General features: G+C 28.0%; 8 protein-coding genes across 8 annotated transcripts; 4 read left to right on the top strand and 4 right to left on the bottom strand.

Moving 5' to 3' along the window:
* Positions 1-2,312: 2,312 nt before the first annotated feature.
* PPL_12032 (pepsin-like aspartic protease) lies at positions 2,313-3,905 on the bottom strand (the record flags this gene model as incomplete). Its single annotated transcript, XM_020582778.1, has 5 exons — positions 2,313-2,333; positions 2,427-2,702; positions 2,778-3,094; positions 3,184-3,743; positions 3,895-3,905. The coding sequence occupies 5 exons, from the start codon at positions 3,903-3,905 to the stop codon at positions 2,313-2,315; spliced, it is 1,185 nt and encodes a 394-aa protein (XP_020427132.1).
* Positions 3,906-5,157: 1,252 nt separating this feature from the next.
* On the bottom strand, positions 5,158-8,513 carry nop14 (nucleolar 14 family protein; the record flags this gene model as incomplete). The annotated part of the gene is made up of 6 exons (XM_020582777.1): positions 5,158-5,553; positions 5,653-5,806; positions 5,887-6,203; positions 6,297-7,964; positions 8,070-8,204; positions 8,286-8,513. 6 exons carry the CDS (start codon positions 8,511-8,513, stop codon positions 5,158-5,160), a joined length of 2,898 nt encoding a protein of 965 aa, XP_020427131.1.
* Positions 8,514-8,953: 440 nt separating this feature from the next.
* Positions 8,954-14,654, top strand: PPL_12030 (uncharacterized protein; the record flags this gene model as incomplete). Its single annotated transcript, XM_020582776.1, has 8 exons — positions 8,954-8,995; positions 10,117-10,330; positions 10,443-10,770; positions 12,177-12,214; positions 12,266-12,391; positions 12,456-12,928; positions 13,528-13,567; positions 14,644-14,654. The coding sequence occupies 8 exons, from the start codon at positions 8,954-8,956 to the stop codon at positions 14,652-14,654; spliced, it is 1,272 nt and encodes a 423-aa protein (XP_020427130.1).
* A 69-nt stretch (positions 14,655-14,723) lies between these two features.
* On the bottom strand, positions 14,724-16,437 carry PPL_12029 (uncharacterized protein; the record flags this gene model as incomplete). The annotated part of the gene is made up of 4 exons (XM_020582775.1): positions 14,724-14,746; positions 14,931-15,098; positions 15,224-15,341; positions 16,399-16,437. The coding sequence occupies 4 exons, from the start codon at positions 16,435-16,437 to the stop codon at positions 14,724-14,726; spliced, it is 348 nt and encodes a 115-aa protein (XP_020427129.1).
* Positions 16,438-16,742: 305 nt separating this feature from the next.
* On the top strand, positions 16,743-18,063 carry PPL_12028 (uncharacterized protein; the record flags this gene model as incomplete). Its single annotated transcript, XM_020582774.1, has 4 exons — positions 16,743-16,902; positions 16,982-17,030; positions 17,376-17,744; positions 17,787-18,063. The coding sequence occupies 4 exons, from the start codon at positions 16,743-16,745 to the stop codon at positions 18,061-18,063; spliced, it is 855 nt and encodes a 284-aa protein (XP_020427128.1).
* Positions 18,064-18,431: 368 nt separating this feature from the next.
* Positions 18,432-19,081, top strand: PPL_12027 (aminoacyl-tRNA hydrolase; the record flags this gene model as incomplete). Its single annotated transcript, XM_020582773.1, has 2 exons — positions 18,432-18,730; positions 18,823-19,081. The coding sequence occupies 2 exons, from the start codon at positions 18,432-18,434 to the stop codon at positions 19,079-19,081; spliced, it is 558 nt and encodes a 185-aa protein (XP_020427127.1).
* Positions 19,082-19,149: 68 nt separating this feature from the next.
* Positions 19,150-21,175, bottom strand: PPL_12026 (uncharacterized protein; the record flags this gene model as incomplete). The annotated part of the gene is made up of 4 exons (XM_020582772.1): positions 19,150-19,220; positions 19,441-20,287; positions 20,318-20,766; positions 20,830-21,175. 4 exons carry the CDS (start codon positions 21,173-21,175, stop codon positions 19,150-19,152), a joined length of 1,713 nt encoding a protein of 570 aa, XP_020427126.1.
* Positions 21,176-21,523: 348 nt separating this feature from the next.
* PPL_12025 (Mrp/NBP35 family ATP-binding protein) lies at positions 21,524-22,766 on the top strand (the record flags this gene model as incomplete). The annotated part of the gene is made up of 3 exons (XM_020582771.1): positions 21,524-21,815; positions 21,888-22,582; positions 22,653-22,766. 3 exons carry the CDS (start codon positions 21,524-21,526, stop codon positions 22,764-22,766), a joined length of 1,101 nt encoding a protein of 366 aa, XP_020427125.1.
* Between the last annotated feature and the right edge of the window lie 73 nt (positions 22,767-22,839).

Genomic DNA, 22,839 nt, shown 5'->3' with positions numbered 1-22,839 from the left:
AAAAAAAAAAAAAAAAACAAAAACAAATCTGTGTGTTACTGGTTAGATTAATTTAAATTTAATTTTCCCCACACCACAACTTGTCTTAACTTACTCACCACCACATTTTAGGGAAACACATTAGGAAAATGAGGTTTGGAAAGAAAGAATGAAAAGATATATTGATTATGTCATGTTAATCAAGTACTTTTGTTATGATTTTTTTTGTTTTGATATTTTTCTTTTTTTTACTATGATTTTTTTATTGTTGTTTTTATAGTTCGTTGTAGATTTACAACTTGCCATTAAACCAAACAAACTATTTATAATATGTTGAATGAAGTATATGATTTTATTATTAAAATATTGAGTTTATTTATTGTGATACGATCAATGTAATTCAAGTGCACCACTTTTTATAATAAAACAATAAAATTTTATCCTTTTTTTATTCAAGTTGAACCACAAATACAAGGTAGGCAGAATATAATTTAAATTCAATTTACTACTTTTTATGTTAAATTCTATTTATCAAGTAGATTGATAGCGACTAGAAATTACAATACTAACTATTCTATTTACCCAAAATGGAAAGTATATCATAAAGAGGATGATGTTATTGATACTATTTTAGTTGTTTGTTTTTTGTTACTTTAAATGATTAATTTTAAAACATAATAAAATATTATCTGATAATGCTAAATGTTGTCATTCATAGCTGATGATTATAAATAATGGGAATCAATTAAAATTGTATATTTTAATGATTGTAAAATGTAATGTTATTAATGTAGATTGTTTAATAAAGATTTTATTTTTCCGAAGAGATTTCAGACATTATATAAAATAGAACTTAAATATTATATAGATTATAAGATTTGAAACAAAAACAATAAAAATTAATAGAAAAAAAAAAAGGATTTGTTTTTTTTTTGTTCTTTGAATAAAACATAATGAATTGGATTCTAAAAAATCTTCACTTCTATTGAGTTTGATATACTTACTAAAATTATAAGATACAGTTACTAAAATTGATAATAATAATATATTCTAATCAATTTATATATTTTATATAAATAAAGAAAGTTAAAAAATAAACAAATAGTCTTAGAAATAAATATTTTGGATTAATAGTATTATATTTTCCCAAATAGACAACTAATAAATCTCATTGGATGATTTCCAATTAAAATAAACAAGAATGTAAATTTGTTAATTATTTTGTTTTATAATCGTTTTTTTATTTTGTGGTAACAATAGAAAGAACAAATCTGATTCATCTGAAGGACAATATTGTTGATCCTGTTTTTTGTAAGGTTTTTCTTGGGGTTTGATGTTTGGTTGTTAAAAATCAATATGTTTTTTGATTGTTGACACCTTGAATTTTAACCTTTTTTGTTTTTCTCAAAACTTAGTGGTAAGATTATTGTGCCAATTGGGTCTAAAAAAAGAAAATTTAATATTACAATAATTTAAGGAACATTTTTGGATAAAATTTAATCATGACTTTTGATATTTTAAAGAAAATCATTTATTTTCGCCAAAATTGGTAGTTAAACTAAAATATTTAGTTTTTATTTTTTTAAACCATTTAGGCTGTTTTAATTTTGAGATGTATAAACACCCAGTAACCATGAAAATAGTTTTTTTAAAAAAAAACAAAAATATCAAGGTTTTTTTTATTTTAAAAATATATCTTTTTTAGCTGTTTGACGGTTTTTTTATTATCTTTCAACCAATTATTGTCAATTTCAATGGTTTTTTAAGCAAAGATAAAATCAAATAATTTAAATTTTAACACCAGAATAAAATTAATTCTATAAATATTTTTTTGGTTTATTTTGTTCTTTTAACAACCACTTAAAGTTGAATAAAAGGAATAATAATAAAAAAAATGAGATATATATATAAAGGCAAAAGAAATAAATTTGATATGATTGATTAATATATTTTAAATATTTACTAAAAAAGAGTAAAACTAAACATACCCAAACTAAAAAAACAAGCAGATTTGATTGATAGGTTTGTACAGGATACAATCGAATGGGGAGGCATAATATAACAAAACACATAAAGATAACAATTGGTATTCTTTTATATTTGTATGATGATGATGAGAAAAGAGGATGGAGGATTTAAAGAATAGAAAAGAGCGATGATGAGAGAGTAAATGTAAGGTAAGGATATTCTATAGATTTGTGAAGTTTGAAATAAGCTTTGGAATGATGGGAAAAGAAATGGGGGGAAAAGAAAGAGAATGAATGAAAGGGATAGACGAGAAAAAATAATAAAAGAATAGTTGAAATACCAAAGTTTATGATTATGAGATTGTTTTAATGATCAATCTTTACAGACTATAGAAAAAAATAGAAAAAGGAAATTAAAAGGATGAGCAAGGAGAACGATGGATATAATTTAAAAGAGGAATTTGCCTGGTCAAAACCTACCAATGCCCCAGGAGTATTTCTGCTATTGACTGCGAATCCAATTCGCTTCTCTTCGTTATCGAAAACGGTGTAGTATCCTCTCATGAATACATCTCCAAGAATGGTGGTCGATGGATCTGCACGATCGATCATCCAACAGTATCCACTAGCACCGTTGGTCAAAGGTGCCTTGGTCAAATAGTTCTTTGGTGGAACTGCAACCTTTACACCACCTTCAAAAGTAAGATAAATAGTTGGAAGTAAATCAAGTGATGATGCAGAGTTGTAACAAATTGACTAGATTTAGATTGTTTAAAAATAAATAATTATTTCATTGTCAAATTATAAAAAAGTTAAAATCTTTATACTTACACCGTCTAAAATACTTGGAGAATCACAAATTCCAGCAACATGACAATAGTTCTTTCTAAAGTGATGAACGAGAGCATCGTAGGCACCACTAGCCAAAGATAGAGCACTGCTTCCGCTGTCAACAATTACTTGACGTCCCAAGAGACGTGGAAGAATAACAGTGTCGTCAACCTTGAAGTTGGTTGGCTTAATATTATAGAAAGGACCGTCTTCAAATAATGGTGTGTATTGAATTTCACCAATATGATTAGATGGATTCAATTCACCCAAAGAGAGTGTACCTCTACCCTCATAATCCATTGACATTGCAAAAATATCTATTTATAAATAGAAAACAACAAAAAGTTAGAACTAAACCTTCTTTGAAAGCTCTAACAATAATATTATATAGATATAGCTAACTTACTTTTAAGTCCATGAGCTTGTACTAAAGATTCAAATACAGTTGGTACACATGTTTTGCATGATCTTCCGAAACCTACGATACCGTCGGCTCTTGGGTATTCAAAGTCACCGGTTTCAATTCGGTTGGCTCCAAAGTTGGCGATACCGGAAAGACCAGAGAGATTCACTACATCCTGGTAGATCTTTCCAGAGACACGCGATCCATCACCATAGAGGATGACAAAGTCACAATCATCTTCTGCACGGTTCTTACATTGGGGTGGAGCACTTCCAGAACCCAAACAGTGTTCACTGAAGCAAGAGACCACTTTAGAGTATTGAGAATGTGTTGGATCGTACGATGGTCGGTCGTGGCAAGTGTTGCAATTGACCATTGGAATGGCCATCAAAGAGGATCCAGTATCTACCTGGACTGTGAAAGTATGATTTCCAACGATAATCTTTGTATTGATTTGATATAAATCACCAGCAATCTCATTATCGATATTTATATCTAATACATTTCTCGATTTTTTATTTACTGCTACTAAATTATCGGAAATTGGAACTGCATTTAATGATCTAATAATGTTTACAAAAAAAAAAATTATTAAAAAATGAATTGTTTTAAAAACACAATTTATCTTACCCTTTTGAAGTTATTTCTAAAGGAAGTTCATAGTTAGCTCCTTGTGAAATTTTAAATAATATAAATATAAAAAATATTAAATACTTTATATTCATTTTTAATATATATTATTATTACAAATTTATTTAGATATTTTAAATTATTATACAAATATTATTAAAAAGAAAAAAAAAGTTTTAAAAATAAATAAATAATAAATATATATTTAAAGTGAATTGTGAATTTTGAAATGGAATAATTCTGATATTTAGAAATGAAATGAAATTAAATCACGATTTATAAAGATGGGTTTCGAATTTGAATATCAGTGGGTTTGAAGGTTAGATAAAATTTAAATATCTCTTTATAGATGTGGATTGTGTATAGAATGAGTTGGGGATATCACCAATGAAATATATAAAGAGAATAACAATGAATTTAAATAGAATATATAAATGAAACACCCTGCTTATGGACTTATAAAAACCATTATAATAAATATTATTGAATTTAAAATATAAACACAACTTTAATAATTTGCAGGGCAATTATGTATAAACTAGAAATATGTATATTGAGTAGGTAGATCTATGGATATATATAATTAAAAAATCGTAAAATAAAAATAAATAGATCTAGGCAAGACTACTAGTAGAGCTGAGAATATATTAATTTAAATTTTAATTTTCATATATTAAGATTTTATCTATATCTTTGACTTTATTTGTGTTGACAAAAATATCCTTTCTATCTCATATGTGATATACAAATATTGAAATGTGGTGTGTTTGTTGTTGTTATGGAAACATCTATAGGAAAAACTAAATTTTAATTCTTACCAAAAATATATATCTTCCATATTTGCTTTATAATTAAGAATTAACACACAGATAATTTTCAATTATTAGGTAGTGGGAATAAAAAGTCAAAGTTTATGAAAATCTTGTTAACGAGTGTTCTTTTAAAAATAATTAATTTTTTGATGATATATTATAAAACATCTATCTTTTTATTTTGAGATAGGATAGTGAGAATAGTATACATTTATCATTGTACACCACACGTGTTTAGAAACACTCCACATTTATTCCAAAAGTTTTTAGTGGTGTGATATGTGTTTATGTGTGTTAATTTATTCTAATGGATTGTTTTAGAATTTTCCCAAAATGATTATTTTTTATTATTATATAATTTTGTTATTCATCTCCTTTCATTTCTATTTTATTTTAAAAGGTATAGATTAAGTGTAACATTTATATTAAACAATCAATGATGATTATTATTAGTTATTATTATAAATAAATGGTTTGGAAAATGATTATTTTTTGAATTTTGTTATTTAAATGTATTTTTATTTTTAATTTTAATTTAAATTCTACCATCGAGACGATCTTTCATCTTCTTGTATTGTTTGTGCTCGTGTTGCTCTTGTTCGAGTTCAGACATGATCTTCTTACGTTTGATTTCGATCTCTTGACGCTCGGCCATACGTTGCTTGGTCTTCTCCTGTTGGATAAAGTTGTTGTCCTTGATCAACTCTCTGATGGCACCCTTCATCTCCTTCTTGTGGAGTGCCTTTAGCTTTCTTGCTTCCTGTCTAACGACATCTGGATCGTCACCGTGTTCATGATACTCTTTGCTGAAGCTGGGTGTGAATGTCTTCTTCTCCACTGGCTTACCGACCAACAATGTCAACGGTACTCTCTTCTCAACGATCGACTTGTTCTTTTCACCAATTAAATCTTTAACCAATTTCAACTTATCCTATTCATTATTGAATTTATAAAGTTAATAAGTATATTTATATTTAACTAATCTTTTTTTAAAAACTATTATTATTATTATATTAGATTTAATACATACTTGAAGTACTTGATTGAATAACTGACTATCGAATTGATTCAATTGATTCAAAAACAATTGTAATACAGATGGTAATGATTCGGTATTCTCTGACAATATCATTTGTTTAACATATGATTCAACAAAGTTTAATAATAAATATAATAAATCAATTCTATAATATGAATGAATGAATTGAAACAGGGTTAATAAAAACAATTATATTAATAATTATAGATAAACAAACAAACATACCTAAATTGATCAGTTCCGAAATACTTTTGTGATTGCTCTTGTTTTGATTTAATTAAATAGTTGAAATCGAATTGAGTGGCAGGTGTTACCTTTTTCAATGTCTTCTTGTTAGCGAATGCCAAACATTTGTCTTTCAACATCATGTTTGGCACAAGAATACCTGTGTTGAACGATGCCCATTGATCACTATCCTTATTTGTCTTTGTCTGTGCTGTTGCTGTTGCTGCTGCTGTCTTTTGTTGTGAAGCAAATGATGACAACAAACTAATAACTACCGATGTTATTTCCGGTGAATATTTATTAGCACTAACTAAATACTATAATAATAATAATAACAATAACAATATTTAACAATAATTATTAGTATTTAGAATATAATATAATCATTATTTGGTTGAAAAAGTTCTTACATATTTGAAAATATTTGAAAGGAAAATCGATGAAAGAATATCGTGTGGTGTGATGATTGGAAGTTGGATGAGGAAGTGTGCCATTGCAACGGTGGTTGGTGTTACCACTTGGTGTTGGAAATCAGAGGTTGGGAATACATTGGCAATCAACTTCATTGTTAGCAATTCAGAGACTGATGGCCATGCCGAAACAACTGTAGTAGTAGTAGTGGCGTTGTTGTTGGCAGCAGCGGCAACAGTTACCTTTTCGATACGAGCCAAACAACGTTTGTAACAACTGTGCATCATGGCAAGTGCTGTAGCAGCCAGAATATCAGGTACATCCTTTCCTACTTCGAAAATATATTTTGCAAGAAGATCCAACTCTAACCAATCGAGACTACTACTATCTTTTTCAGCGTTGTTATTGTTGTTGTTGTTGGCAGCTATCAACTCGAAACGACGCCATAAAACAGGAAGGTAAACTTTCATCTTTTCTTTGTTTTGTGGTTTGAGAGAGACGTGATTGCAAACTCTGATACGTGTATAAATGAGATTCTTCTCTTCTTGTGTACGTCCGGCTAACCATTGATTCAACTCATCGATTGACTTTGGAACGTCGAAAGTGAATGGAATCTCTTCGGATGCTTTCTTTTGAGAGTTAATCTTTCTAATCTCTGCTTCAATTCTACTGGCTTCAATATCGTCTTCATCCTCTGATTCTTCATCATCGTCATCTTCTTCTTCTTCTACACCTTCTTCATCTTCATCATCATCTTCACCGTCTAACTCTTCATCATCATCTTGATCACCATCCTCTGATTCTTCATCTTCATCTTCATCTTCACCATCTTCTTCACCTTCACCATTCTCTTTGAAATCATACCATGGAGCATCCTTATTACCCAATGGATCATCCAATGCAAAGTCATCATCGTTGAGGTCGTCGGCGGTTGGTCTCGATGGTAAGTTGGTCTTGTCTTTCTTCAATTTCTTTTGTCTCTTTTCGTATCTTGTCATTTTCTTGGCGGACTCATCATCTTCTTCGACGATCTCACCACGCATTCTCTTCAAACGATTCTCTTCCAACTTATCGAGTCTCTCCTTCTCCTCCTTCATGACTTCCTCAGGTGTCTTTGTTCTATCGGTAGCTTTAGCTCTCGCTTCATTTGCCATCTCCAAAACCAAATTATCGAAATCATCTTCATTTTGCTGAGCTGGCTGTTGCTTCTCTTTCTCCTTTTGTTGTTGATCTTTATTATTTTCCTTTTCCTTTTGTTGTTGCTGTCTCTTTTGCTCCTCTTCACTGGTTGGGAATAGCGAAAGTAGCGGATCGTCTTTTCCACGCATCATCAACATGCTGCCACTTCTGATCTCGTCAAACTCCTGGTCCAACTCTCTGGTGATGTCTTCCTTGAGCATCTTCTCCTTGGCACGTTCAGCTCTACCTGCCTTTGACTTTTCGATGATCTCTTGGAACACCTCTTCTCTGGTCTTCTTGATTGGCTCACCGTTCTCGTCACGCTCTTCGTCCTGTTCATAGATGTTTCTTCTTCTACCACCAGACATTCTCTCCTCCTCTCTCAACTCGTCGTCCTCATCGGCAACGTAATCATCTGCCAAATGATCACCCAATCCACCTTGTATCAATTGATCATCATCGTCATTCAAATTATATAAATTCTTTTTCTATAATTAACAATAAAAATAAAAGTATTATTAATTTTTTTTCTTTTTTTTTGATTTGATGTTGTGTTGTGTGTTTTGTTGATTGATCGATCTATTCTATCATACCATTTTTTCCTTTTGATATCTTGCTAACATCTTATCTTCCTCTGACATGGTTGGATCATTCTCTGCAATTCTTTGATCCAAGAATTGATTACTCTTTTTGGATTGGTTTAACTCTACTAACAATGTTTTCTTTCTCTGTTTGTTTTATTTAATTAATAATAATATATAGTTAATTTTATTGCAATGTTTGACAACATTATAGTAATATGTACGTACTCTTTCGATGTCATTATATCTTGATTGACCTCTGTTACCAGAGGTACCAACAACCTTCTTTCCTAAAACAGAATGCTTAACACGATTTGTCTTTCTATCGAATGGGTTTACAATCTTTACTGATGGTGTATGTTGTTGTTGTTGTTGTTGCTGTGGTTTTCCAAAGGAAGATGCAGCTGCACCTTTCTTTTGAGAAAATACTTTATCTGATTTACTTGTTCCTACCATTTTCGTTGTTTCGTTTTCTTAAAAAATAGTATAATAGAACAAGTAGTTTATTGGATAATCAATATATCTTGTTATCTAAAATCTAAATTTCAATAAAAAAACAAATAAAAATAATAATCAATAAAAAAAAACGAATGAAAAAATAAATAAAATTAATAAAATTGTTTTGGTTAAAAAAAAAAAAAAACGAACGAAAATTGAATTTTTTATTTTAGTGAAAAAAGATATCTTTATTAATATATGCATGTACTAAAAGTTAAATCTAGACTTCATTAATAATATTTTATATTATATCTGGTCATTTATATAATAATATTAATTATTATTATTCTTTTTTTTTTCAATTAATTGAAAACAACCAAAGCAAAATGTAATGGAAAAACAGAAGCAAATTAAAAAAATTGTAATTTTTTCCATCTGTCATTGAATGGAATTAAACAATGTTATGTCAAAGTACTCTAAGTAAACAATTATATTTGTTTGTAGGTGTTCAAAAAAAAAAGAGTTTATTTTAAATCTTTTCAGATTTATTTGAATGGTCACCCAAAGATGCTAATCTCATTGCACCTATTTCATTTATCAAAAAAATTTGTTGTTGGATAATTATTATTATTCGATTGTGCCACACCGATACCAAAATTGGTTCTAGCAGTTTTTAGTTTAACAACAACATTGAAAATAAAAATAAAAAAATGTTTTGAGATTTTTTGTGATTGGATTTTCAATATTTTTTTGTGTAAAAAGCAACAAAAAAAAATTGTTTCACCCCTTTTTTCAAACCAAATAAATCAACTTTTTGCAAATGTTTGAGGTGTAAATCAATTTTTCTATTGAGAGCAAAAACAAAAACAAAAAATAATTTTTTTTAAAGAATGAAGAATTCATTCATTATTAGATCAAATTAAAAATATTTTTATTATTTTTTTTGAAATGTCTTATCAAAAAAAAATGAATCTTTATAAAATTATTATTAACTCACTTTTTCCTAATTCATATAAATATATAGGAAAAAGTGAGTTTTAATTATGGAGAGTCTCAATTTTTATTTTCTTAGTTAATAAAATTTCCTTGTTCTTTTCTATTATTTTGTCATTGTACACTTTAAAATTATTTCTATTTAATTTAATATATTTATATTTATTATGAAGGATTAAAAAGTTTCCTTATATATCATAAAGTTTAGTAGAAATAGCTTTTATAGTTTACACCAAATATAAATCGTGATTAATTTCAACCAATTATATAAATGACCCTTCACCTTTATTTTCCGAAAAATTGTTGTTCTATCATGCTATTCATTTATGTAGCGGTTAATAACAAATTTATAAAAGTGAGTATATTACCAACAACCACATCCTATCAATCAACACTGTGTGAGTTACACAAATAGCACAATAGAATTCATTAACAAATTAATTTGCAAATAGAAACAACTCATAGTTGAATAAAAATTTAAGTTTATCACATCTGATAGATACTGCACATTAATAATCAAATCAACCAATTAATTATTGTGATGTTGAAAGTTTATAATGTATGGTTTGTTTTATATTGAAAAAATTAAACTCAACTTTGTTTCAATTTAATCAATAGTATTTAATAGAAACAATCAAACTTAAAAAATATTAAATTGTTCTATTTATTACAATTATTCTTTTTCTATCAAATGGAAGATCGATATTTAAGAGCTAAAGTAAATTTTATATACCAGATCTCATCAGGTGGAATCCAAAGTCATTTTCAATTAGAGTTTGAAGGGACTCACATTGAGAATATCAATGTTTACGAAAAAGAAGATATAGCTAATAATAACATTGGTATTTAAAATCTAAATTCAAACTTAATTTATTCTTCAACACCTATTAACAAATTTGGTTTCAGATTTAGATAAGTTTGTTGTGATTATTAAATCTTTTAAAAATATAAAAGAGAGAGATGAGAATAAAGAATGGTCAAGAGTTTGCAAAAACACAACCTACACGAGAACAGGAGTAACCAAAGTATTCCATTTGGGTGCACGTGATACTCCATCTCCTTTCGAAGGACAATTGGCATTCTCTTACATTACCATCAAAAGCCAAGACGAGACCATGCCTAGGATTCTCCAAAACGAGATTGAATATCCGGCTTCACCTAAAGATTTCAATACAAAGAGTTCTATTGATATCCCAAAACTTTCTAAAGACCCATTCCACTTTCCAGACTCTTACTACATTGAGACTCCAAATTTAAATTTAATTCGCTTGGTTATTCGAAAGTACTATCAACAGCCAACTATTCGAAAGTCGAATTGCAAATCAAGGATTCACTTTTATAATCCCTATTCAAATCCAAAGTCCATCACATTGCCAAATCATCAAATAGCATTCCTAGGTTGGAAAGTTTAGATATAGATTCGACCTAACTATTGGAATATTTTTTTTCTCTAAAATAAAATTCTTAAATATATATATACGTTCTTGTTTATCTAAATAATAAATTTTATAATAACATCCAAAATGACATTTAAAACGATTTTTAAATGATTTGAATAAAGAAAACATTTATTTATTTAATGATTTTTAAAATAAATTAAAATAGATTAATCAAATTTCAAATTATAAATATTACTATGATTTGTTTGATTTTATTACTCGATCCCTTTTGATCTTTTTCTTTTGATTTTTAAAAAAAAAATAAAAAAACATGTTAAAAAAATTTTTTTAAACAAAATATAAAAATAATATTTTGTTTGAACCAGAGAATCAATCGTCACACAAATATCTATCTTCTCTAAATCTAAAAGGTTGTTTTTTATTTATTTGTTTAAATATTGTTAATTACTTCCAATAACTCTTAAAATTCTATATCATAAAATGAATTAAAAAAAAAAGAACTTTTATTCTTAATGACCTATATAGTTCTTTTTGGTAAATTAATTAATTATTTCTTAAACAATTCATAATAATTAAAATTTGAATATTTTAGTAAATTCCTCAAACTTTATATTTAATTAATCTTAAAAATAAAGTTTGAAGAAGAAATCATCTCAATTAAATAGGTCTTCCTAGTTTAGATAATAACAAATGAAATCAAAATCAATCTATTGATTGTCAAGATAGAGGTTCGTTGTATATAATTGTTTTTTATCTTTTTTAAATTTCTAGATAGTTTATTTTACTTTAGTTATAAATTGATTTAATTTATATTTCACTTCGTCTTCATTTAATAGAGCTATTGTTTATCTAAAATATAATAAAATAAAAAAGGGAGGAATACAAAAGTTATTATTAAGTTAATTACTATCGATTAAAATGTCAATCAAAAAATAGTATACAAATTATCATATATCATCTGATAATAACAGATGGTTTTTAGACTCTAGTTTTCGAATCCTTTCAATAATTTTTTAAAGTTGGTCAAACCTCTATTCTTTATTACACCATATCATATTAATATATTTATAAAAAAAATTTTTATTTTATTTTGTTGTATCCAACCCATCATAAAAATAAAAAAACACATTTTTTTGTTTTTTTATTTCATACTTTTAATGTAAAATTGAAATATTAAATTTGTTTTTTGTTTTTGTTTATCTTAAAAGAGCATTTTATCTATAGATAATCATAAAATTATTATATTTAAAAAAGTTAAAGTATCGATCATATGTTTTTACCAAATCAGGGTAGTTTTACTTTTCCCAAATATGATCAATATTAGTTGTATTTAATTGTAAGAAGGATACAAAATGAGTGATTCTTTTTTTAAAAAAGCAGTAACCTATATATTTCAGCAATTATCGAAGGGTGGAATCAATAGTCACTTTGAATTTAGCATTGATGACAAATCAACAAAGATAAAAGTCCATCAAGATCAAGATTCTTCAATTGAAAATATTGGTATATTTAAATAGATACTTAATATTTTTAAGGAATTTACTAACAAAATTAATAAATATTTTAGAAAATGATATAGATTCATTAGTAGTGTTGATCTTAAAATATGATACAATCGTACCCAATGAGATATTGAAGAGAAAATACAAAGACTTTTCCTACTGCATGACTGGAAGTAGCCAACCTTACTCCTTTAACAATATTATCCCTCCATTCACAGGAAAAACAAAGATAAACAGATTCAAAAAGCTACGATGTGATGAGAACACCAGAGAGTTTCTGGAAGTTGAATATTCACCAAACATCGAAATCACAACCCTTAAAAAAAAAGAAAAAGAATTCGAACCAGCCATAAATAATCTTAATGATTCAACATTTATCTCAATACCCAATTTCAACTTGATACGAGTAGCTATTAGGAAGTTTTACATTAGAAAACCAATTAAGCCAAAATCTTATAGAGATATGAACAATTTTAATATTGAGAATCATAAAGTTCCTGAATTAGAGTTTCATCAATATAAAAGAAAAAAAGAACTAGTTTGATGGTATAAATAAAATTGTATAAAATTGTTGTTTTATCTTTTTTTCTTTTTTTTTGTTTTTGTTTTTTTTATTAAAAGAAACTTTTACCACTACTTTTTTACGTAGATCATTATTTCATTACAAAGTATTTTCCTAGTCTTTAAATTCTTGTATTTATTTGTTTTATTTAACTTTTCAAAAGTTATTAAAAATTTTATGTTGTATAAAAAACAATAATTGAAAATTGTTAAACTTGTCTCTGTGTGGAATCTACCAATATTATCATTAATGTGATAATATTGTTTTTGAGAGTGATTCTATTAAAATTAGATTGGGGTTACTCAGATTCTCACGATTCATTACATATAGAATGTTTTAATTATTTAATGTGAAGACATTAACTATCTATTTTCTATTAGAACTAATTAAAATAAAATTATAATATTTAGAATTATAAATAGTTTTTTTGATTGAGAGTTGTTTCGGAAATTAGGCTATTGAAAATTGTTATTAAGACATTATTGTCAAGGAAGAGAACTAATTTCTGTATAACATTTTTCAACCTAAGTATAAATTGAAAAAAGTAGAAGATACAAAGAATTTATTTAATTAAGGTATTGAAAGACTTTGTAAAATTACTAACTAAAGGATTTGGTAAGTTGTACCACCAATTGTGATCTATTACAGTAAGAACATTATATTAACATTTTTAAAAAATTCATATAGTGGTATATAATTACCTTTCCTTTCTTTTGAAAATCTGAAATCTCTTTGAGAGAAGATTGTAGCTATTTGTTTAGATACTGGTTACCCTCGGAACAGCCATTAATGACAAAGATTTTGAGTGGCGATTTCTTTTGGTTAAACAGATTTATTGTCATCAAGCAACTCCATGGAACCAGTTATCACAGTTCTCTTCCCTGTCACCATAGAGCCATCAATAGTAGTCTTTTAATGGTAATCATTTTATTTGATTTCTGTAAAAAAAGGTAAGGTTTAATATTTTATATAAATTTTTCTTTTTATAAACTTACAAATCTTTAACATATTCATCATTTTCATTAGACATGAGATTTGCTATTACATATTCCGTTGTTAAAATAAATTAGTGAGGCGTTTGCGTTGTTTTTCTTTTGAAATGATTATTTTTTTATATATTGCAAAGTTTCTGCTTTTTTTTTTAATTTTTTTCATCAACCATTAGAATGATGGTTGTTTCTCTCTTTGCAAAAACAAAAAAATTAAAATAATTAATAAATAATTCTATACTATCATACAATGAAGTATAAATAATATATAAAAATAATAATAAAATATAAATAACCTTTTTATAATTATTCTAATTAAAAGATCTATTTTGAAACCATAGTAATTTCATTTTAATAAAAAATGAATAAAATAATAATATTAAACCCTTATGTATCAATTATTGTTCATTCTAATACACAAACAATTAAACAAAAAAATTAATCTATTCCAAAAAAAGAAAAATTCAATAACAAATAGCAATCATTGAAATAGAAAAGTAAATCAATCAAACCTTTATAGGAAATTCTATTAACTCAATAAATAGTTTAGTTACAAAATAGAATAGAATCTATTTAAGAGTAATAATATCGTTGAGTACTGGATGAAACTTAAAAATTTAATATTAGTATAATTCTATAAAATGTAAGATTATTTGAGGAGAATTAATTCATATTTTATCAACTCATTTATTATTAATAAAGGATTTATTTGAATTACAAATAGGTAGTACTCAATTGTTTGAATAAAAAGATATATTGTTAAATATACTTGGTTGATGGAATCAGAAAGCTTCAACTGGTTCCTCTAAAAATTATAAAATAGATAGAAGTGTAGATAAAAAAGATACTAAAGATATCAACAAAACATATAGTGAATTAATAATTTCTTGTAATATTTATTCAAACAATATTCCGTCTACTGTTATAGCTCTGCAAAGTGTGAATTATAGATTTCCTAAACCTAGAAAGTCATCTTCATCGTCACTAACTTCCAAAGTCAACGACAAACAAGAAAATACTCCTTATATTGAAAAAGTTATAATAAATGAGATCATTTCCAATACAACTATAGAAATTTAATTCTATTGTCCTCTTTTTATTCTTTAAAATATTAAGCTCACTTATTAAACAACAAGATATACAATATTCTATTGTATCTATAAAAAAAAAATATATATTTTTTTATGTTGAGCTTTTAAATTTTCTTTTTCGATTTTAAATACTTTAACTAACAAAAAATTACATTTTCTTAAATAAGAATTATATTAATAAAAACAAATACATATAGTATCAGTATTATTATTAACTTTAGTGAGAATTAAAGAATAAACGTATTTTTTTTTATTAAAATAGAATTTTTTCCTAAATTTGGTTTTATCTTCCTGTAGTTGGTGGTCTACCTAAAAAATAATAAACCTTTTTTGATCTATCTTTAAAGAGTAGGGAAGGAGGATGAAAAAAAAGAAAAAACAAAAAAGAAAAATACGAAATATACTTTCCATAAAAGAAAACTTGTTTTGAATCATCTTTTTGTTTTTTTTGTTAAATCTCAGGGACCATTTTTAATATTTTTAGAGTTTGAGGGCCTCTTTTAACATCAAAATAAATTCTTGAACCTTTGAAATTCCTTCAAACAGTTCAAAATATTATATTTTTTCTTGATTCTATTAAATTTAATTAGTGCGAAAACTGCTATTCAAAAATACAATAAAAATAAAAAACCAATGATAACAACCATATTAACTTTTAACTTCAATACAAAAGAAAAAATTTTATTGGGGTTATCATTGGTTGTTTTCTAATGATATTTAACAGAAAAAATAATTTTATTAATCTGATAAAGAGATTGGTTGATGCAAATATTATTAAAATTATTATCAAAATAAATATATTTATACTTTTATTAAATAAATATGGATAAAATAATATATTTAAAAATTACAAAGAAACAAATTCTCAATAATCGACCACAGTAACAAAAATAGTTTTGTTTTTTGATAAGCTTTGTTTGGTTTTGTTTTTTATTTTGTTTTTGAAATCATCATTTTTTATTAATCTTTGTAAATTGATATATTTTATTTCATTGTCATTAAAATCATAATCGAGCAAATGAAATCTAGATTTGTTCCACAGGTATTAGTTGATATTAATAACTCTTTCAATTTTCAACGGTTCAGGTAAGAATATTTTTGCAATAGGTTACTCAACTACCTCTCTTCAAAAATAGTTAAGTATACCATAGAACATTCATATTAATCCATAGAAAATGTGATTGATGCAATCACTAAATCCTTAAACCACCCACAAAATCATCAAAAACACAAAACAAAAAAACAAAAACAAAATAAAACAAAACAAAATAAAGCTGTACGAATTCTTCATTTTTCTTATTTTCCAGATTAGTCAGCTTGTTTTTCTTTGCACTAAAAATACTCATTCATTTATCCATTGGTTTACCTCATCAATGAGATACAAAACAATGATTTGAATTATCATTTTCCAGTTCTATTAAACTAGAACTCCTCCTTTCTAGCTACTTAGCATCATTTATAATTCATAAAAACAAAAATCACTAAAAACAATAACCTCTCCCAAATTATAATCCTCCAATAAATCATTGCTAACCAATGTCAAAATATACTGTTTTATCTAAAAGAAGACCGATGTTAAAGAGATATCGATTTAAAATTACTTTCTCCTCTGATTAATTCATTCAATAAATATGGTATGTTATTTTAAATCATTTTATAAAAACAATTTTTTATACTTCAAGAATTAATCTATAAAGTATTGATAATAAAATGAATAAAAATATAGAGAGATACATAATAACTTCAATTTTTGAAAAAATATCTCAAGGTAGTATTGAAAGTGTTTTTGAAATGGAGCTACCAGAAAATGTAAGAATAAGAATAAGAGTATATGAAGATGAAGATGATGTTGAAGCTATAAATAACTTAGGTAAATATTAAATTATTCTTAAATTATTATTATTCTAATATTCATAAATAAAATCTTTTGCTTTTATATTTTATTTCAGAGAATGATTCTTTTGTAGTAATTATTCTCTCTTATCAAACAAAGAATGAGTATCAAAAAGTGAAGCAATGGAAAAGGGTGAATGGAGATCTACAATACAAAAAAACAGGAGAGTCTTTTCTATACCAGCTATATAAAGATATTAAGCCCTTCACAGGTAATCTTTCTTTCAATTATGTAACTCTAACAAGTGAATCTGAACACTCAACGAGACTTCTTCAAAGAGAGATCCAATATCCTGCCACACCAAAACACACTACACAAAAGAAGAATACTACTCTTGAACAATTAAATACTAAAAACATTCGGACCTACCCTGCTCCCCACTCCAGAGAAATTACAATACCCAACCTTGATCTCATCAGAGTCGTAGTTCGACATTACTATATCCCTAGCTCAACCAAACCGAATATTAAAGGCAATCAGTATAATGGTTTTATAAATTTTCAAACCAATTATCAATTTAGACCAACAACCTCAACCACAACAAATAGATCAATAATTAATACTCAATCTTCAAATCCGGATAGAATTTCAACCTATAATTCATCAGAATACTATTCAAATACCAACACCCAACTCAATTCTTTCTCCAACAACTCAATACAAAATGAAACATATTCCAATCATACTCAAAACTCATTTAATAATAATTTTGATATTGAATACGATTATAATATTGAGAATAATAATAATAATAATATTAATAATAATTTTAATTATAACACTAATAATATGAATTATATTAATAATAATCCTCATCAGTCAAACAATTTTGACTCTTCAAATTGTTATTTTTATTTTAGAAATGATAGTGGTGGTAATAATAATAATATATATCCAACTAACTATAATTATAACCTATATTATCAGGCTTTTACTTCAAATCAGTTATTTCAGTTTCAAAGCTTTATGGAAGACCAACACTATGAACAAAGCTACTATGAAGAAGAAGAAGAAGAAGAAGAAGAAGAAGAAGAAGAAGAAGAAGAAGAAGAAGAGAATGAACAGGAGGAGGAAGAAGAAGACAAAGACGAAGATGATGAAGAAGAAGAAGAAGAAGATGATGATGAGGATTATTAGGAAAAAATAAATTGATATAATTAGAATCAAGTAATTAAAAAAATAAGTGCACAATTATTTTATTTTAATGGTGTTTTTCAAGAGAATAAATCATTTTAATGGTGTTTTTTCTACAACTTTTTTTTTCAAAAATTTCTTCAAACCGATCAATAATAATAATATAATATCAAATGTAGTTGTTATTAATATATTTTCTTTTTAAACATTTATTATTATAAAAATCCTAGAAATAGTTAATTGATTTTGTAAAAAAGTTTTTTTTTTTTTGATTCTTTTTATGATCACTAAAAAAAGAGCAAATATTATTTATTTTTTCAATTCGTTGATCTATATATATTGTATATTATTTTTATTATTATTTTGTTATAATGTTTGAAGAGAAATCAATTTCAGTTGGTACTCTGATTGTCAGTTCTGCACTCTCGATGATGACAGGTGCTGTCTTGTCGAAATGGCTGAGTAAACCAGTGGTCGCAAAGGAACCTGTCATCGAAGAAAGCGAAGACGAGAGTGAAGACGAAGAATATAGCGATAGCGACTACGATATCGAAGAGGACAAGAGTATAGGTGCATGTAAGATGGTCTTGGTAGTTAGAACCGATTTAGAGATGACAAAAGGCAAGATTGCTGCACAATGTTGTCATGCAACATTAGGATCATATAAAAGGTAAAATATATATTACATAATATAAATAATTAAGATAAAAAGACAATGTCAATCTAATATGATATGTTTTTTTGTAAACAATTTGTTTATAGAGCAAAGAGAAATCAGAAATATCACAAGATGTTAAAACAATGGGAAGTTTTCGGACAAGCTAAAGTTACTTTAAAGACAAACAACGAAAAAGAATTGATGGATTTGGAGAAAGCAGCAAAAGAAGCTGGTCTTCCACATTATTTGGTTATCGATGCAGGTCGCACTCAAATTGCAAGTGGATCACGCACGGTGTTGGCAGTCGGTCCTGCACCAATAGCCGCCGTCGACAGTGTAACTAAACATCTAAAATTACTATAACGATACCAAACGAATAAATTTATTGATATGATCCTCTAAGAAATCGGATTTCTTCAACTTGTCTTTCTTTATGATTCCACCCTCCAAACGCTCCGACAACACGAGCAGATTCGATTCATCGAGGAACTTGAACGACAATCTTAAGCTTTGTACTTGTAAGTCAAAACTACGTCTTGATTCCATCATGTATTTGAGTAGTTTGTTGTTCTTGAAGGAGAGTTTCTCTGCTGTTCCGTGGTTGATTGTCAATCGAATGGAATGGGGCACTCGTGAAATGTGGATTGGCGAGCTTGTTGAGGGGATAACAATCTCTTTGAGCGATGGTGGAAGTTGTTTGACTTTGAATGTAAGATCCAAACTTTCGTCCAATGTTATAGTCTCAATGCCATCGCTTAATATAGCCACTGGGAATTCAGGCAATTGCGAATGGAATTCGACTTTCTTGACTGAAGGTGGAATTCTATTGGTGGGTTTGACGTCGCGTGAGCGGAACACCATGTGTTTAACTGTGTTTGGTACCACAGGAATACTGGTGACTAGATTATGACCGAAATCAATGAATTCCAAACCGTCGGGGAAGAAGTGCGGTGGGAGTAGTTGGTTGAATCTACCGATTGGCATGTAGAGTCTTTTGAGAGTTGGCGGTAGTCTTAGATGATCGAAATGATCCAATGTGAGATTCTGAAGATTCAACTCCACCAGCGAATGTAGATTGAAACCCTCTGCGGTTAATGTCCTTCCATCGGGATTGTTGTAATAGCTGTTATTCATGCAGGTAAACGATTCAATAGTACTTGAGAGTCGATGTTCATTGTCAGAGTTGACAATGTATTTCTTTAGATTTAGCGAATCTATTGCCAAACCGACCAACACTTGATCGGTGCCAAGATATAGTGTTTCAACTGAAGCTGGAATGGCACCTTCCAGCAGCTGGCATCGAGTTGAGAGTATTCTCAGTTTCTTCAGACCGTTGGGTAGTGCTCCAGGTGGTATTACTTTATTGTAGTTGAAGCTAATTGTCAGTTCTTTAAGATTGGCTGGAAGAGTATCGCTATTCAAACCGTGATCGAACATAGTACTCAACATCAAGCGCTCCAAAGAAGCTGGCAAAGTGTAGGGATTGAGACGTCTATCGAAACGACTACCGAGATTTAGCGACTTTAGATTGGCGGGCAACATCGACCTTCCGGCTGGGGTGTCCAACTCCTGGTTAAATTCAATTCCGAAATGCAATACCTCAAGAGTGTCTGGTAGTAGACCAACTGAGAGCGGTTGATTGAAATGCTCGCCAAACTGAAGAATCTTCAATTGCTTTGGTAGACTACCGACTGCCAGTGGACTATTAAAGTAACTACCGAAAACCAAATGTGTAATGCCATCCGGTAGTATATTTACATTGATGATATCGTTGAAATGGCCACCCAAATAAAGTGTTCGAAGTGATTTCGGTAGAGAATTACCATTCAGCCTATAACTCTTCTTAAAGTTGGGAGTATTCCACTTTTTAGCACAATAGATATCATTTACATTATCGCCGATACAAAGAGAACTGACAGTACTTGGAACTCCACTTAGATCATCAGATTGATCGATAATCAAATTTGTACAATCCGATGGAATACAATAGGATATTAATGATTTTCTCTGAAAAAACGATGATTGCTCCAAAGAATTCCAAGTGAATGCTATGATTTTGTAAACCATTCAATTAGAAAAAGTAAATAGGTAACATAACTGTTTTATCTTACTTGAAATGGGTTGATCAAAATTCAATTGTTTAAAAAGCATCTTTCTAAATGTATTGTTTTTAAAGTGTGTTTGTTTCGTTGAGATGAATGTCTGTGCGCAGTAGAATCTTCTGATGGCCTCCGATGGTTCAATTGCATTGAAGTCTGAATCTTCGAATATTGAAACTATTGGTCTTGGCACTACACCTGTCTCTGGTATCGATGCACATTCCAACTGAAGTCTAAAACTGAATCGTTCTTTATAGAGTTTAGGATGACTTAATATAAAACATACTATATCTACATTGGTTAAATAATCTAATATATTATTTAATATATTTATTGATAGAGATAATATTGTTTTCATTATATATTTTGTTTTTATTTGTTCAAAAATCACTCAAATTAATTAATGTGGTTAACAAAAAAACTATTAGATATTTTTTTCAAAATATCTTTTTTTTAGTATAGGATCCTTTTTCTAGAATTGATCAAATATGTGTTAAAAAAAAGTAATCTTATTTGATTTTTGTGATATGAAACAAAGATAGAATTTAACACATTTTAAAAGTTAAATTTTAAATATTCATGAACTAATTTTTTTTTGTTTTATTTTTTTTTAAGATTTTTTTATTAATAAAAATTAAGATGACTTATTTTTTTTGATTAAATCAGTTTTTATTTATTTACATATAATTAATTAATTAATTAATTAATGTCAGGATGTGGTAAATCTCAATGTTGTGGAGGTGGTGGTTGTGGATCAAAGTCTAATAATCAACAACCGCAACAACAACAACAACAACAAGAAACAAATAGTGAAAAAAAGAATGTAAATATAGAACAATTTATAGCAAGTGATTCAGTTGAATTAAAATATGGTACTGAAGATCAAATGGTAACATTTAAAGGTTGTCCATCGAGTACTGGTCAAGTAGGTCAAGAATCTGTATGCCAGGGTTGTCCTGGTAAAGATCTATGTAGTTCACAACAGACTGAAAATACAGGTAATTAGCTAACAACATTATTAGAGTAATCGAAAACTTAACTTAATATTGTTTATATATCTACCACTACAGATAAGAAAGCAATAGATATAAGAATGAAAGTAATCAAACATAAACTATTGGTGTTGTCTGGAAAAGGTGGTGTTGGAAAGAGTTCAGTAGCATCGCTGCTCACCTATAGTTTGGCAGCTAGAAATAAAAAGGTGGCGTTGCTCGATGTCGATATATGTGGACCGTCTATTCCAAAGTTGATGGGAATCGAAGGATTGCCTGTTGTCAACTCTGAAGCTGGCTGGACACCGCTCAAACCACGATCACCAGGTCATCAGAATATAGCGGTGATGTCGGTCGGTGCGCTACTGGCCAACTCGGACAACAGCATCGTTTGGCGTGGTCCAAGAAAAACAAACATTATCAACCGATTCCTTAAGGATACGTTCTGGGGTAGACAAGATTTCCTGGTGGTAGATACACCGCCTGGCACCAGTGATGAACATCTCTCGGTGGTGGAAGCACTCAGCGGCAGTTGTAAGCCAGACGGTGCCATCATTGTCACAACACCACAGGATCTCTCAGTGGATACCGTCAAAAGAGAAATCAACTTTTGTCTGAAAATGGGTATCAAAATACTGGGAATCGTTGAGAATCTCTCTGGATATGCATGTCCATGCTGTGAAGAAATAACAGAAATCTTTAAATCCGAAGGTGGAATCAAACTTGCCAATCAATATAACATTCCATTCCTAGGGAAAATACCAATAGATACAGTATGTTTATAACTAAATTAAAAACAAACTAATTACAATAACTAACAAACTAATGTTATTCTTTCAACAGAACTTAGGATATTGTGCAGAGAATGGTAAATGTTTAGTTTGTGACTTCCCAAATTCATCATCCACCAAATCAATTTTAGATATTACAGATAAACTATTATCAATGTTATCATAATAAAACAAAACAAATATAAAACAATATATATTATTACAATGGTATTTAATTATTATTATTATTATTATTATTA

The sequence above is a fragment of the Heterostelium album genome (assembly GCF_000004825.1).
Source record: "Heterostelium album PN500 unplaced genomic scaffold PPL_contig26, whole genome shotgun sequence".
Classification (NCBI taxonomy): Eukaryota; Evosea; class Eumycetozoa; order Acytosteliales; family Acytosteliaceae; genus Heterostelium; species Heterostelium album.
This window is presented reverse-complemented; position numbering and strand designations above follow the sequence as displayed.